General features: G+C 41.2%; 1 protein-coding gene across 12 annotated transcripts in view; it reads left to right on the top strand.

Annotated features, from left to right (window-relative positions):
* Slc8a1 (solute carrier family 8 member A1) overlaps positions 1 to 18,009 on the top strand; it is a 459,309-nt gene that overhangs the window by 64,719 nt on the left and 376,581 nt on the right. For all 12 annotated transcript variants that reach the window (XM_041631004.1, XM_041631003.1, XM_041631001.1 and 9 more), the window contains exon 2: positions 15,678 to 17,507. In XM_041631004.1, the coding sequence (XP_041486938.1) occupies positions 15,709 to 17,507 (1,799 nt within the window). In that variant the 5' untranslated portion in view covers positions 15,678 to 15,708. The remainder of the gene's footprint in view (positions 1 to 15,677; positions 17,508 to 18,009) is intronic.

Genomic DNA, 18,009 nt, shown 5'->3' with positions numbered 1-18,009 from the left:
TTTTGTAAGGCTTCTGAGAAATGGGCCGAGTATTTTCTGCAGAGTAAATTGATGGTCTTCAAATCCTGAAGGTGCTATCTTGCACCATATGCAGCATTCCCTAGCCCTGAAGTGCTGTATGGTACCATCATCAGCGTCCCCACTGGTTACCTAGGTGATTGTAGCCTGATGCCAATTAGGGTAAATAGTCACCTGCACATTCAAGAGATGGAACATAGTATCAGGGGCCATCTTAAACTCAAAGGCAGAGTAATCACTTTGCAGATCTCACACAGCCATTGCAGGCAAAGTCACAAATAATAATTTCTTTGTTGACTCTAATGTGAGATCAAGTCAATCAGCAAGGCAGTGATTCAGCAGCTTACATAAATCCAACTATGACATTTATTGAGCCCTAGATGTATATATAGGCCCTGCAGTGGGCTTTTCAGAACACACACATGAAAAGTGAGTTATTTTCCATTTGTTGGAGCACTTGTCATGCCAATACTAGACAAGCTGCTGTACATAGGTATATATTTTTCTGATCTGATGCTTTTAAGTGTCCTGAAAGGAAGCATCACTACCTTAATTTAAAGATGAAGACTGTCACAGTTGCCCGACTTCACCATGGGTGAGTAAGAGCCAGTACAAAAGTCGCGCTCTGGACTGAGTGCTTCCTGTCCTGATCTAGAACAACTATAGATGAAATACCATGGCTGAGTAAGGCAGGTTCTGAACTGCAGAAGAATGAAGCACTGGATGAGATGAAAAGGAAAGAGAAGCTTGACCTGTGACTTCCTCTAGGAGAAGGTATTTCAGGTCATTTGATAGGGGGAAAGGGGTTTAGAAAACCAGTGAGCCCAGTCCCTTTGAGACATATGAAGCCTGCTCCAGGCATTTTATGACAAGGACAATAGACCAATGTCCTGCGCAATTCCATAGCTACTGATATGCTCCCAGTCAGGACAATACTTATGAACTATAGAGTTATCACAAATAGTAACTTTATGGCATTTTAGACTTGAAAGCAACTTCCAACATGATCTTGGAGCACAACCTTGAAAGACAGAGGCGAAATAAATAGTCAGAAACAAATAGAACCAGTGGGTCACCTGTCAACTCATTTCTTTTACTTTTTGGTTGGTTTTAAAGATCAGCTCTCATTATGGAGCCCAAGTAGGCTTTGAATCCTCCTGCCTCTGCCTCCAGATTTCGGAGATTGTAAGTGTGATGCTACCCTGGGTATTTTTTGGTGCCGCTCTAGGTTGATTTTGTTTATGTATCATTGTTGGCTCTCATGAATTTCCCCTTTCACTACTCCAGCTTCTCCAAGATCTTCATTAATACACAAGACATAGGGCCACTCTTTGGTTGCTTTTATTCCTTGGTAAAAAGCCTCCCAGCCTAGTAACAGGTCAAGGTCATTGGACTGCTTATCCATCTCCGAAGGGACACTTGCTTTGTAGACCTTCCCTGTAAGTGGCATCAGGGAGAGTTTGGAAAGGTACTACCTCTCGGGAGTATCATTCCCCCTATCAAAATGCCTTTCTTATGATGGAGATTGTGACCACCCGGAGCTGAAGTTGGTGTGTGTTGGACAAATTCGCATTCCCCTCTCCCTCTGTGAATCTTTTCTGTCTTTCTTCCCAGAACATGCAGTTCTTTCAAGAGCTACTTTTTCATCGGTGCTCTCATTTCAGACTGTCCTCAGCACTGCAAAACACATCAGATGGCATGTAGTTATTTTTTTCTTTTCTCAAATAACGAAATGGAGAGTACTTAATATTAAATGGCTCTAAGATGGAAAAAGAGGGGGTGATACCTAGAAGTCACCCTGTCCAAGTCAAGTCTACTTCTTCCTTTCTGACAATGTAGAAGACCTTCCCAAATGCAGATGTTTTCCAGCCGTATGAATGCCTAGATATCTAACAAAGATTCCCCAGGGAGGAACGAGTACTGACACACTGTTTTTTTTTTTTTCAATGTTGACTCTTCAACTGCAGGCCCCTTGTGTTTTGGGCCTACAGGGCTCTGAGACCAGCAGATGTAAGCAGACCATTCATATTTACAATGTCTGTTTGAATTTATCATTTCTCTCAGCTCCCTTCGCTCATCTATTTAAGGAGGGATGATAATGATAATAATAGTAATAACAACATTAATGAGTCTATGGATTTTGTGGGGAACCATATATCAGTGCCATAGTTTCTGGTGCACAAGTATTCTATAAAGATTTATAAATGGCTTACGAATAAATGAGAGTCCTTGTTCCTATCGTGCCTTTTACATGACTATGCTCAGTGATGCGGAGTATTGCCATGGACAGGTGGAAGGCAAGTATACACTCGATGACATGGACCACCCAACCATGATGTATTTGTTTGTACTTTGTTTAAGATATTTTTGTATAATGATACAAATTTGAGGTTATTTTTGTTAGAACATACTCTCTATATGTTTCTACTCTTGTTTAACTTGTTGTACCTAGGCAGCTCATTTAACAATGTAATGTAAATTTCTAGTCCTTGAAAGTTATTGCTATAAAACTCTTTAGGATAGTTAAGAAATGCATGTTAGTAGTTAGTCATCTATAATAATCAAACTTGTAGTCACTTTAGGTAAGTTTTCAAGGTCAGAGATACATCTTAAATAGATAGGTTGTCTTCAAACACTTCAGAGACCTATAAAGTATTTATTTAAGTATTTAAGATTTTAAATAACAACAGGATTTCATGACAGTGAAACACATCTGCTCATGGTAGCACCAATCTACTTTTTAAAAGATGAATGACTGACGTCAAAGTTTGTGTTTATTGTGGCAAAGTTAGTCACTGGGCAAGAAACTCACCTTGCCTTGACTGCTGACAGTATATTATCCAAATTGGACAAGCGGGACACAATAGAAGATGACTGCTGAACTTTGCCAAGACAAACTCGGATGGTCCTTCAAAATTACTGCTTTAGATATAAGTCTGTCCTGTATGGGCCTGTAGTCCAAAGATGGATGCCCCTATGTTGTAGGAAAACCTGGGTGACTATACAGGAAGCCAACTATCTTTGTCATTTCTGTAGTTTTGGAAGTTGTTTCCTCTGCACTTCCTCTTTACTCGGATAATATTTTATTCTTCTTGGGTCTGTGATGGGGATTGAAGGCTAGAGAGTTGTATGGTTTTCCTTGTCAAATTCAGATAAAAAGGACTTTCATAAATGACGTAGGGTACTTTTGGTTGAAAAACAAAAATCCTAAGTTGTTTATCTAAAGAGATGTTTTAAGTTTTAAAAAGATATTTTTAGGATGGTAATACAGGTTATTATAGAAAGTGACGTAGGTATAAAACTTTGGACTAACTAAAAGAGGATAGATAACACAGTAATTTCCCCGAATTTGCCAAATACAAACAGACTGGACATTTTAAATATAATTTTTACTTAATAATTGTTCTTATTGTATGTAGTTTTACTCTATTAGAGTAACTACAACCTTTCCTTTTTATTTAAGTAAAAGGACAAAATGTTGTGGGACATTTTCACTGTGTGAAACGTATTGCTGTGATTGGTGTAATAAAAAGCTGAATGGCCAATAGCTAGGCAGGAGATATAGGCAGGAGAACACTCTGGGAACAAGAAGGTAGAATACCCAGCCAGACTCAGAGGATTCAGGATGAACAATACAGAGATAGGTAATAAGCCTCGTGGTTTTGTGGATTAATAGAAGCAAATTCATTTAAGTTATATGAGATAGTTGGGGGCAAGCCTAAGCTAAAGGTCAAGCTTTCATAATTAATAATAAGTCTTCATGCCATTATTTGTGGGCTGGTGGTCCTTATGAGAAAGCTTACTACACACACGCACATGCGCACACACACAGACACACATGTTGTAAGATCACACGTGTTTTTCAATAGTGATAAAAATTGCTTTTCGTCTTTGTGGACCATGGAGTCGTTCACAGTCATTCAACTCTGTTTCTTCTACAAGAAAGCCAGCTCAGACAATACATACATAATGGAAGAGCTGTTTTCTTTAACAAGTTATTAATGAACACTGACTCTGCATATCTCATAAGTTCTCTTTGAAATGTGAAATGTTCTTTTATTCCAGTTTTTAACCATCTAAAAATTGGAAAACATTTTAATTTCATGGGCTGTACAAGACCAGGTGGCAGGCTGGGTTGGGCTCCATTGGACATGAGTTTTTGATTCCTGACAAAGTACATAGTGTGAAAGACACGAAAAATGTAATATCAGTGAGTCTACGACATCTTAGCAGTTGGTTCAGAGTCAAGAGAGGCGGCCTAGAAACACAGACTTTGTTTTAGAGTCTAGTCTGTCACTTTTGTGACATGTGGCTTTGCAAAATCTTTGCAGTTATCAGTCTGAGGTTTCTTACTGAGAAATGGAGAGAAAAGCTATCTAACTTTTAAGGGCTTTCCCAGGGGGAAAATAATAATAGTAAAGGAAATCTAACAGAGGGAGATTTGGCTTTAAGGATGGATCAGGGAGGTTAGGTATAAAAGTTTGGAAAAGGAAAATATGATTCATATTTAGTTTTTTCTCATATTTAATAGCTCAGCTGACTGTCAGAAAACAGCAGACCCAGCGAGGTGGACAGGTATCGTCTTATGAATTGCACTGAATACCAAAATGTGATATACCACAAATATCAAATTATTACCAGAATTCCCTGTGTTTAACAGTTGAATTGGAGAGAGCAAGAGAGTAGAAGGGACTTGTCCAAAGTTCCTCTGTGGAGCTAAATCTGGTATTCATTTCTTGTAGTCCCTAGACCAGTGAGCCCTTCATCCATCCCACTCCCCAGAACAGTGTGTCGGAAAGCAGTTTACTGAAGGGGAATAGCTCTGACGTCCAAGATGAAAAGTCTCATATAAACTATAGAGCTATTTTCAGTGTTTTCCAAGCATGATCTCATATCCCACATAAGATAGTAGGTCTGTGAATAATCCCATTATCCAGGAGGGTAATGTCAAGGGGTCAGCAGAAGCTTTGCCCTGAAGCATCTGATCCTCTTGATTTCCTGTAGTTTTCTAAATTCTGAATAACTCAGATGCTATTTTCTCAGGGAACCTTCACTAAAACCCTATCAATCAGGCCCCAGGCTTCTATTTCTATATGATTATATTTTTCTGAAAGAAAATTTGCCACAGCTAATGATTACAGTTTGGAATAATTTAGAGTACCATCTCTTGCCTGTCTCTCAGTGAGGTCATGCATACATTCCATGAAGAGAGAGGTTGCATTTATCTAGTTTGCAGTTTTAGATCCCAGAGGCACCTTACAGACATCCAGTATTTGTTGGATGTATGTATGGATGGATGGATGGATGCATGGATGTATGGATGGATGGACAGTTGCTTGAGTGGTACATGACTCATCAAGATCGATGAAAACGATTCTTGTTTAAGCAAAAGCTTGGGAAGCAAAGGTTTTACCACTATGAACTGAATGACTAAATGGCTAACTGTTTTGTTTTGTTTTTCTTTTTTCCTCCACTGACTTTTTTTCTAACTCCCCCAATATCTACTCTCAGGATTAGCTTTATGGCAGACCCTCTGTCACAAAAAAGACAACAATAAATCAGCTTCAGCATCATTCCTAACATTTAAAACTGTAACTCTTCTACTGATATTTAAACAATTTTTCCAAGATACAAGTGTTTGAAGGACACACACACACTGCATGTCCTATGTAATAGAGAGCATGTATGTTTCACAAACTGCTCAGAGATTTGTGTAAAAACTATGTTTTCCCACAGGCCATCAACACTCCATTTATTTTGCTGAGTAATCAGAGTTGACAAGTTCCTCTTTAAGCTCACTTCCCTCTTAAAATTGTGCTGCTTTCCTGTGGATTTGTACATGGTTTTAGAGCCAAGCCACTGAGCATTCTCACAGGAACTTTCCAAAACAGCAGCATAGAATATTGACAGAGGAGACACACAGATCATTTATGTACTTCATTACAATGTGTCATTTTTCTCTATTTTATATATTTTCTTTTGCTTTCTACCTCTGCCATTCTCAGAAGCTTGTGACTTTTCCATGGATTATGACTTGATACCAAACAGAAAAAGAACCCCTCCCTTTCAGTGATAAAATCCATCTCCTATGAAAGTATTCTACTTGAGGATGAAACAGGGGGTATGCTCGTACACCAGATTCCACTCATTCAAACAGAATTTTCTTTATAAAAAATGAATTGAAAAAAAAGAAGAAAGTTATTTGAGATATTCTTGTATCATTTATCCTGAAATTGAAGTATAGCACAGAGTTCCAGGAGCTGAGAGGATGCTAGAAAGGAAGAGGAGCAACTCACAGTTCGGATTAACTCTGGAGCTGAAGAGAAAAGAGTGGGGGAAGTCGGCAACACCCATGAAAAGCCTCGAATGGAAGGAGCAGATTTCTCCACTACTCAAACCATTCCTAGGGTGCATGGTCCTGCATATTTCAGCCTCTGCTTTAGGGTTCACGTCTAGAGGCTTCCAGTTTTCTTGCTTTTGGTCAGGTGTTGCTGGAGTGTCTGGCAATCCCAACCTTCTGCTTCGAGTGGCAGAACTGACGCTGATAGATCAGCTGCTGTCCAGATTACTCAGTGCCTGCATCTGCCGCTTGACGATCTGCCTCAGCCTCTGTTTTCCCTCGTCCTCTAGTCCTCCACCTCTCTGCCAACACAATCATGAAGGGCCTTCCTGTTTTAATCCCACCAGGGGTCTCAGCCTGTAAGAAGCACATCCATGTAATACATTCTTCTCACACCAGTGTTCACGCCATCCGAAGCCCATGGCTGCCCTAGGATACCCAGGCACTAGCTGAGTGCCGCTTGGTTCATTTTCATGCTGAGGATGTGTTTGCTGCAGATGGCGCTTGCCTCAGAAGCCTCTCTGCTCTCTGCTCAGCTCTCCCTTTTCTTCTCACCTGGCCTTTGTTCCAGGTATTTTCAAGGAAGAGCGCCAAAATCACACTACCTTAAAATTACCGGTGTCAGCAGGAACGTTATACTTGTCATCTGCTGTGTATCTGAGGAAGGGGCCCAGCTACCTGGGTTTTCTTGTCTCCGGGTGATTCTTGGGTGACCTGAAGTTAAGGAGACTTAGATGTCTGCAGTTATCCATGCCTTGTGTTCCTTTTGGATTACTCCTGCCTCCATGCTCTAGAGAGTTTTATTCTCCTTGGATATTCCTTCTTTTATGGAAACTTCTTCTCTTTGAAGTTCTACCATGAGTGTGTTTGCCTGAAGTTGACATCAAGTGACTTGGTTAATTGCTCTCCTCTTTATTTGCTAAGTTAGGGGCTCGCAATAGAACCTGCAGCTCCCTGGTGGGCTAAGCTAGCTAACCAGTTTGTTCTGGGGATACCCTGCAGTTTATTTTGGGGATCCTCTGCACTTTCTTCCACGGTGCCAGAACTGCAGCAGGCTGCCATGCTTACAGGCGTATTGAGTGGGTTCTGCAGATCCAAACCCTGGTCCCCACGCCTGCCTGAAAACCACTTTATCCATCGATCCATCGATCCATCCTGTATCTCTGAAGGTTGATTGTCTCTAGACCAGGATGGAAAATATTTTTGGCAGCAAACCTTTTTAAAAAAAAATGGCTTATATATAAAAGCCCAACTACGGTCACATTCTTTCCCAGCATGCACAGTTAACTATCAGAAAAGGGCTGCTATTTACCCTCAAGGTTGGAAAGCGAATTTCAATCAAAAGCTGTTACTGTTGTCAACCAAGAGGCCCCTGGAAGAATCAAAAGTGTACAGAGGATAGGTTCCAGGCCCCTGTCTCCAGGAGTTAACTCTTGAAATCCCTTGATTATAGGACCAAAGGTGGCATGGTCTGGAGTTTCTAGAAGCATGGTTGTAGTACTTTGATCCAAGAACTTCCAGTTAATCCACTTGAGTGTTACAAAGCACTGTTGAAATGCAGGTGAACTCTTGTTTTCTGGGAATCCCTAGTGATGGAAGATGTCCACTGTTGAAATGCAGGGGAACCCCACCTCTTCCAGGTTTCTCCAGTAATGGACGATGCTCATTGTTGAAATGCAGGAGAACCCCTCCTCTTTTGGGATTTCCCAGTAATGGAAGATGTCTGTTCGCTAGAAAAGAGGTTCATAGTTTGACTCCAATATCACCTTAGTGAGCTTGAGCTGCATTGGAGGGGCATTTTCTCATCTTTGCCACACAGTGTTTGCCACATCTGAGTGAACAGGTAACCTTGCTCTTGCAGGGCCTTGTGTAACTATTTATTCTTGATCAGTTTAATTTCTCTATTAATCCCAACTGTAAAACAGTGAACTTTTGAGCTGCATTGAGATCCTTGATCAGATTTTAATTATTAATAATAAAGAATTACTTCCTTGTGGCAAAATTGTGTTCCAGTTCCCATCATCCCCTCCTTTTCTATCAGTTTTTCTATCTTCCTGTCTCCTAGCATCTCTCCCAACCTTTGGGTTTCTCCTAAGCAAAGTGAAAACCATTCAGTTTGTCACATGTCTTGGAATAATTTGGGCTCCCAGACTTCAGCTGATGACCTCCCACCCTTAATTACCTTAATCCACCTTAGAGGATGGAGAAGCAGAAGACACAAGTAAAGACCTGGAAAGCATGGAGATGAAGCAACCTACAAATCTGTAGTCAGATGGGAAGGAAACTTGAGAGCTCATTCTGTACTAAGTATTCTAACACAGAGCTCTTTGTTCCCAAACAACAGTATTAGTAAACTGTTGTAGAAACAAACAAACAAAAATCGCTGTGATATAACGTCAAGTGCATGGATTAAAAAAACCTTGTTATAGCATTTGAGGCTGCATAACTTTTGTCAATGGGCTAGTACAAACCATATGTTATATGTTTCTCATTTGTAAAATGAGAACAGCAACACAAACCTCCTTGCACTATTGGCAGAAACCTCAGGACGATGAAGAAAAGAAAACTGGTGGGGTGTGTGTGTGTGTCTGTGTGTGTGTGTGTGGTGTGTGTGTGTGTGTGTGTGTCTGTGTGTGTGTGTGGTGGTGTGTGTGTGTGTCTGTGTGTGTGTCTGTGTGTGTGGTGTGTGTGTGTGGTGGTGGTGTGTGTGTGTGTCTGTGTGTGTGTCTGTATGTGTGTCTGTGTGTGTGTGTCTGTGTGTGTGTGGTATATGTGTGTGTGTGGTGTGTCTGTGTGTGTGGTGTGTCTGTGTGTGTCTCTGTGTGTGTCTGTGTGTGTCTGTGTGTGTGTCTGTGTGTGTCTGTGTGTGTCTCTGTGTGTGTCTGTGTGTGTGTGTCTGTGTGTGTGTGTCTGTGTGTGTGTCTGTGTGTGTGTGTCTGTGTGTGTGTGTGGTGTATGTGTGTGTGTGTGGTGTGTCTGTGTGTGGTGTGTGTCTGTGTCTGTGTGTGTGTCTGTGTGTGTCTGTGTGTGTGTGTGTGTGTCTGTGTGTGTGTGTCTGTGTGTGTGTGTGTGTGTGTGTGTGTAGGGGGGTTAGCCAGCATTTCTGCCTGTATTGCCATCATCGCTCTAAGTGCACTTGTGCTACACTGCCCAGGTGTGGTAACTCTGAAGTCAGTCCTTACTGGCCCCTCACAGAGCCCCAGATTATCAAACTGTCTTTTCCCGAAATCCTTCTCTGTCATCTGTTGGAACCCTTTCTTCCATTTCCATTATCTCCTTCCTTCCCACATCTACACGTTACCATGCAGAGTTAGCACGATTAGATTTGGATTTTCTTCCCTGTTCTGGAATGTCTGGCATGGCAGGTGTTGGCAGAGGTTTGATCAGACATTTTTGAGTTACATTGAAAAGATAGGGAATAGATGTGCCCTTAAGTATGTTCAGTGTTCTATGCTCTCCATAGAATGGATTCAGTCTGCAAACCAGAGCTGGTACAGGAAATCCTGAAGCCACCCTGTAACCACAGACTAGGGAAGAAGCCTGATCCCCAGACCCTCTCTCCAGGCTAGAGACCAGCTTTTCCAGTTTGAGATTGTTGTCGTAAGCCTGGATAGCAGGTTTCCTCTCTTCTGGATGGCACTGCTGTTGGCTTCTCATCCTGATGTCAACCTGTGCTGATGGAGTGCACATCCATTTTACATAGTGAATATTAAGTGCAGGTGCCCAGGCCCAGTTCCCAGATTCTCATACAGCACCAGAGAGTTGATGAATTAGCACAGGACCCTATGAGAATTGTTTGATTCGTCCAGTAGATACGTGCTGTGCGCTGCAGTGCATCTTCCATGCACCAATTCTGACTGTAAAAAAAATAAATAAATAAAAAATAAAAAACACTGTTAAAAATTAATAAATAAAAAGAAGAAACCGAAATCTCTGGTTCTCTAAGGTTTAGGTTTGTTGAAGGAAGACAACAATAAATAAAATTACTGAATAAATTATTTAAGATGTAAAAGTAGTAAGTGCTATGGATAAAAATAGAGAGAAGGACTAGTGGATGGGGCACGTGGCTTCTCTATAATGTCTTCATTTTCTTGAAGCTTAAATCTCTCTTCCTTTTTTAGGACCCCATTGCCTAATGCTTACCCCAGTCACTTCCTTTGCTAGGCAATTTAAGTGGGTGTTTCCTGACACGAGACAGGATCCTGACTTCGGTTTTATTAGTTCAAAGAGAAGGTCATGAGCTCTGATCTGGCCTCTCACAGCCTGCCTCCTTCAAAAACCTTTCAATTTATTCATTACCCATCAGCAGAGATGGACACTGCTTGCTCTATTTGATATGTGTCAGGGGGAGGGTTGTTACCATGGTGTTGACACAGATTGACTGGAGGAACTGAGTCCTTTCCTGAAGTCTGGTTTTGGTCTGATGGACTATGGTTGGGAACTAGATGCTGTACTTAGCATCCGAGATGGAATAGTCAGATGCAAAGAACTTTCATCCTTGGCTGTTCCCTCTTTATTTAGAGGAGCTCAAATGTCCTTGCATCGGTTGTAGATAAAAGTTTACATTTGCTTAACTGTTGTCTTAAAAATAGATTAATTGCTTAGCTTTAAAGAGTTCCATCAGCATGAATGACATGGAAGGGAATTTCAGGTTCCTAGGAAAAGAAGTCAAGGAGTTACTTGGAGTAATACAAACTGCCAATCAACAAAATGTGATTAGGCCATCTAGTGTGCTAGGCTGGTGGGAATCCAGCATATTCCTTTTCTCTGAGTCAGGGACTCTTGGATTATAGAAACTGGCTACAGTCTCCAAAGGCGACAAGCACTCTGCTTCTCTTTGCTGTGGATGCTCTTTACCTTGACAGCTGGATGAGCATCCGCTTGCCCATTTCTGTTCCTTACATCTGTAACTCTTCTTTTATATCAGTGACCGACTTACTTGCACCTGCTTGGCTTTTTATCATCATCTGTCACTATCATTCAGCTCTGTAACCTGTATGTGATACTGGTGTCTTGTTTTAATTTTTCTTAAATAAGGCAGTATACAAAAATAATACAGATATTCTTGACATAATACTAAGAACAATTTTGGATGGTTTAATGGATGTTTCTATGTGATCCTTGGCTATAGTTGATCTGAATCCATCATAATCAGCCTGTACTTGTACTAGTATTCGGTAGATTGGGCAAGAATATAAAAAAAAAGTCTGAAAAGAAACAAGACTTGTATTTGATTTTCTGTGATCTTAGATTATCCCCTTGCTCAAGTTCTATGGAAGTATGCTAGAGTAGTATGTAAGGAAGATGAAATAAAACTAGTCAAATTATGAAGAAAAAGACCCTGGGCAGAGGGAGACAATAGGGCACAAAAGGAACTGCCTTGTATATAACACCGATTTCTATCCCAATGAGTATTTGCATTTGGTATTAATTTAATGGAGACAGAAACTGAAGTCCAGAGAATTCCTTCCAGCTGCATCACTGCCAATAAGTTACATCAGTGTTTTGTAGCCACTGATTTCACAAATTATTGTGCTGTCTCCTTTTGGAAATCACTGTGATGTTTTCAGGTCACCTCAGAAGCCCCTCACTGCCCCGCCTCTCTTTTTGTTGATATGGATCATGATGATGGATTTGTACAGATCCACCTGCCTTTCCACACCCGTTAGCCTTCTGGCTAAGAACGGTGTCAGATATGGGCTACAGTAGGGATGGAGGGCAGAGCTTTAGTTGGCGGACCTGAGATTGCCCTGACAGTGTACACAGGAAGTGGTTGCCAGGCAATTGCTAAAGGCTAAGGCGTGCAGGGCAGCTGTCTCTAGGAACATGCCAGCTCTTGTGCTGTCGTTGATGCTTGTCTGCTTCAGTGTCTAATCCATAAGAGAAAAAAATCCAGGCTGCTTGGCCTTCCAGGAGACTGATGCTAAGGCAGTCCTTCTTGCTCCAAAGGGGGTTCTGAAGGGTTAGTTCAAATAGAAATACCACTATTGTCAAATATTGCTTTACTTACTATCAAGGCGAAACTATTAATCTCTGAACCAGACCAGGGTTTAATCTTCATTCAAGAGTTCACTATGTGTGACTTTCACCAAGTGTGCCTGCCCATGCCTCAGTTATCCCACTTTGAATATATAGTTATATTTTCCATATGGAGTTAACCTGTTTCAGCTTCATTTATCCCATTTTAACATAGAGTTATTGTTAGGGTACCAAAAAGTTCCAGAAGGGTGCTAGTTGCCTACGTTGCCATGGAAGCCTTATCACACTAGAAGGGCATAACAAGAAGTGGTTCTTGATATTGTAAATAACTGAAACCCATAAAAAAAAAACTTAACATGATGTCTACAGCAGTGTTTATATGTGGAATGACTTAGTCTCAAGAAGTTGACTATGAGTTGCTATCATGCTTTTAAAAAATATGAGGCTCAGTAGGAAAAAATGGCTAGTCTGTTACACAGAAAGCAGTCTGTAATAGTTCAGAGATAAGCCAGTGTTGTCTTCTCAGCAAGCAGCAAAGACTGCATCCTGGAGCTCAGAGATCAGATTTTTAAAGGGTCTGCAGCAGAACCTAGTCATTGACTACAGAGAAATAAGTCAGAGAAAGAACAATAAGGAATTTTCGGGTGGTTGAAAATATCTTCGTTGCTTTGTAGAAGTTAGTACTGACTGAAACATTGAAAGTGGAGTACTAGATTGGACAGCAATTTGGACAAAGTTGTTCAAGGATCAGACACAGAGACAGATAACAGTCTTGACTCTTCCGGTTAATCTTTCTTATATTTTTAGGCTCTCGAGATGCTTTGCATAGAACATCTCAGCACTACAAAGGCTCTCTTCTTTCTAAATGTTAGCGGTCTGATCTTTAATTTGTCTACCTGCCAGCCTTTGAGCTCCTTTAAAACTCAAATCTTATTATAGTCTCGAATCCACAGCCACTCCCACAGTCAATTCAACACTGACCCAGTTGAGAGAGCTATCTGAAAAAAAAAAAAAATGACACCACATTGCAACCAGCTGCCTCTTCAAGAGGATCTGTTTCCATTCCTATCAAGGCCAAGGCCTGCATACCCCAGAGTCCTACCTTCCTCACTCACTACTTTCAGCACATTAGTGTTTCGGTGCAGCTAGACACACTGAGCCAAGTATTATTAGGCCCTTCAACATTTATGGTTGGCTGGAATCCTCTTCCTGTAGGTATCTACAAGACTTGATCTCTCCCTTCCCTTTGGACTTTCCTCAGCTGCTACCTCACCTTTGAGTGCCTCAATAAAATCAGGCATGCCTCTTGTGCATGCCCATCAATATAGAAACAGTCTGTCCTCAAACTGATTCTTTTCTGTTCCACTATGAGGCATTTTAATAGCCAGTATTTATATTTATTTAGCTGTTACCTCTGAGATAGAAAATAAATTAATGAAGACAGAGATCTGTGCTTTAGTCACTGGTGAATCCTCAGGACAGAAGAGAAGAAGTGATCGTGAAATTCATATTAATCACACAAGTGTGTGTGTGGCCTAAGTGGACCCACAAGTTGGAATTAGACCTTTCACTCCTCTAGCTAGCTGGCTCATTGTAGGTAAAAACTCCCAATCCACACAAGTTCTGCAATGACTAAGCAGGTGGAAAGACCGACTGGGAACTTTTGCATGCTTTGAATATACAGATTTCTATTTATCATCCTTTTATTTAAATTAGAAGTCTGAAAACCTGTTTTTATTTTTAGTGTGTGAAAAATGCAAAAAAAAAAGTCATCTCTCATCAGTTATAAGCTAGAAGGGATCTTGGCTACAGTAGGATCCCAAAGGTCTGCTGCTATGTGGTGGGTGATGGATTCTGCCAGGCCATGCTGTGGTTTTATCTACCAGCCATCCATAACAGACATGGGTCAGAAAACCTAGGCCAAAGTGAAGTGTCTTAGAGCCAGATTGGCAAAATGAGGACATCTGACTTTGGTTTAACTTTCTACAGGTAACACAGAGTTATGCTTAGGACCTCTTTTCCATGCATGCTTTATGGATGCAATAAATGGTCCTTCCCTGAGGCATTCCAAATGAGTATTATAGACCTTCTCTTGCATTGACCCCAAATCCCAGGCTTTGGAGGCAGAGGTGATATGAGGTTTCAGCTGAGTTTTGCATGAGCTAGTGGGTGAATTTAGGACCTTGGTAGCCCAGTCAACAATTTCACTTTTATCATTCTTTGTGTCGCTCAATGTCTTTGTTGCCATGTCCTTAACTGTCAAAAGCTCTTCATTATATGTATACTTTGTGGTCACAGTTTTTATGCTACGTGAGCTAATTTAGATGGAATCATTACTCCTGCATGTTCTGGTCACTTGAGCTCACTATAGAACTGCAAATGCATGTTTTGGAACAATCTGGAAAGTATGTATTGACACTGAGAAAGAAGGTTTTATGGCTGCTTTCATGGCCCTCCTGGCTCCTCCACACAGCTCAGCCCAGGCCCGGTTATCTCTTGTATCTGCTGCACAATGTCTGCAGCTTCCAAAGCAGGCTGTGCATCCAGATGTGGAAAGCTGGGCTTGAAGAGCTTGTGATCAGCTGAGCACCTATCACGAGCCCAGACTTGCCGAAATTGGGGCGGGGAGGGTGCTCTAAGAAAACATGCTTTAAAAAAAATGTACTTAAAATATAGAAATACTGCATTTTCAGTAAGATACTTTTCCCTCACAAGAACAAATACTCCTGAGTTTTGATTGCCAGCAAGCTTGAAGATTTCTGTTTCCAAGGAAGCTTGGAGCAGTGGGATGTGATTTTACGAAATAAAGTAAAGGTGTACTCCAGGATATAAGATAATCAACGTGCCTTGTATTCAAAGGATCTTCTCAGAATCTGAGTTTCAAGATGTGCATCCTAATAAGATGGTTTTCTCAATGAAATCGTTTCCGAAGATAATGTACTAACTCAAATGTAAAAGAAAATCCACTTGAGCAATAAGGAAGAAATTACTTAATGCTTCAAAAGTTTTGCTTTCTGTTTACTGTTGGTTGTTAGTGTGCACCAGTGTGTGCTCAATAGAGCTGCACTGTAATGGGGCTCGTCATTTGCAGGGAGTCATTGTGTGTCTTGCTCGGTGAATGGGACTCCACGTAGAAAATCCACTGAGAAATTGAACTGTAAATTTTACAGATGATTGTTTAGTTACTGGTAGAGTCTTAGAATAATGATTCCCTGGAGATTTTGTGATGGCTAAACATAAAGTAATATGAACAAGTTATTAATGATGATTTGGTACTAATTATGTGATTTTTTTTCTTCCCCCTCCTCTTCATCCCTCCTCCCCCTTTTTTTACTATTAGGTTGGGACATTTGGAAGTCTCATTGTACAACATGCTGCAAATAAGTCTCTCACCGACTGTTTCAATGGGATTTCGTCTGGTAGCTATGGTGGCTCTCTTGTTTTCCCATGTTGACCATATAACTGCGGAAGCAGAGTCAGAAGCAGGGGGAAATGAAACCACTGAATGTACTGGCTCATATTACTGCAAGAAAGGGGTGATTCTTCCCATTTGGGAACCCCAAGACCCATCTTTTGGGGATAAAATTGCTAGAGCAACTGTGTATTTTGTAGCCATGGTCTACATGTTTCTCGGAGTTTCCATCATTGCCGACCGGTTCATGTCCTCCATAGAAGTCATCACATCTCAAGAAAAAGAAATAACCATAAAGAAGCCCAATGGGGAGACCACCAAGACTACAGTAAGGATCTGGAATGAGACGGTGTCAAACCTGACCTTGATGGCTCTGGGCTCATCTGCTCCTGAGATTCTCCTCTCTGTCATTGAAGTATGTGGCCATAACTTCACTGCAGGGGACCTTGGTCCCAGCACCATCGTGGGAAGCGCTGCCTTTAACATGTTCATCATCATTGCGATTTGTGTTTATGTGGTCCCTGATGGAGAGACAAGGAAGATTAAGCATTTGCGTGTGTTCTTTGTGACAGCAGCCTGGAGCATCTTCGCCTATACCTGGCTTTATATAATTCTGTCTGTCATCTCTCCTGGTGTTGTGGAGGTCTGGGAAGGATTGCTCACTTTCTTTTTTTTTCCCATCTGTGTCGTGTTCGCTTGGGTAGCAGACAGGCGGCTTCTCTTTTATAAGTATGTCTACAAGCGGTATAGGGCTGGCAAGCAGAGGGGAATGATTATTGAACATGAAGGAGACAGGCCAGCTTCCAAAACTGAAATTGAAATGGATGGGAAAGTGGTCAACTCTCATGTTGACAATTTCTTAGATGGTGCTCTGGTTTTGGAAGTCGATGAGAGGGACCAAGATGATGAGGAAGCAAGGCGTGAGATGGCAAGGATTCTGAAGGAACTTAAGCAGAAGCATCCAGATAAAGAAATTGAGCAATTAATAGAATTAGCCAACTATCAAGTCCTAAGTCAGCAGCAAAAAAGCCGAGCATTTTATCGGATTCAAGCTACTCGCCTGATGACTGGAGCTGGCAACATTTTGAAGAGGCATGCCGCTGACCAAGCAAGGAAGGCTGTCAGCATGCATGAAGTCAACATGGGAGCAGTTGAAAATGACCCGGTCAGTAAGATCTTCTTCGAGCAAGGGACATACCAATGTCTAGAGAACTGTGGTACTGTGGCTCTTACCATTATCCGTAGAGGGGGCGACTTGACCAGCACTGTGTTTGTTGATTTCAGAACAGAAGATGGCACAGCCAATGCAGGGTCTGATTATGAATTCACTGAAGGGACTGTGATCTTTAAACCTGGGGAGAGCCAGAAGGAGATCAGAGTTGGCATCATTGATGATGATATCTTTGAAGAGGATGAAAACTTCCTTGTGCATCTAAGCAATGTCAGAGTCTCTTCTGAAGATTCAGAAGATGGCATACTAGAAGCCAATCATATTTCTTCACTTGCTAGTCTTGGGTCCCCCTGCACTGCCACTGTGACCATTTTTGATGATGACCATGCAGGCATCTTTACGTTTGAGGAACCAGTGACTCACGTGAGTGAGAGCATTGGCATCATGGAGGTGAAGGTTTTGAGAACATCCGGAGCTCGAGGAAATGTTATTGTCCCCTATAAAACCATTGAAGGAACAGCCCGAGGTGGAGGGGAGGACTTTGAGGACACGTGTGGAGAACTCGAATTCGAGAACGATGAAATTGTGTAAGTTACGTGTGTGTGTGTGTGTGTGTGTGTGTGTGTGTGTGAATATTTTTATGCATGTGAGCATCCATGATTTTAGCAAATGGAATTCAAGGAACCATAGTTATCAAGTTATATTCCTTTCAAAATAACAGATCTCTCATGGGTGTTTCTTTTCGATATGCACTATACACAAGATCTTAATTTCATTTTTTCACTTTTGCCTTGTATATATTTTGTATAAATTGTAGGGCATGATAAAATGAATTTGTAGCCCAATTTACTAGATTACTTGAGATGAGTTGAAAATTTTTATTCCATTATGAATTGCACAGAGTACTTATGTGTGTATACATAACACATAAATATTGAAAACAACTGTTCAATAAACCACAAGACTTTCTAACTCCATTGCTGTGCACAAATCTGGAAAAGCCTAAAACTGAAACACCTCTGAGATTATCTTGGCTACCAGGCATGACTGAATGTTTCTCTATCATTCATTTGATATTGTGTATCATGA

The sequence above is a fragment of the Microtus oregoni genome, unplaced genomic scaffold (genome assembly GCF_018167655.1).
Source record: "Microtus oregoni isolate MIOR12 unplaced genomic scaffold, Mior012 000036F_ref0000092, whole genome shotgun sequence".
Taxonomy (NCBI): Eukaryota; Metazoa; Chordata; class Mammalia; order Rodentia; family Cricetidae; genus Microtus; species Microtus oregoni.
The sequence above is the reverse complement of the archived record's forward strand: the minus strand, read 5'-3'. Positions and strand labels throughout refer to the sequence as shown.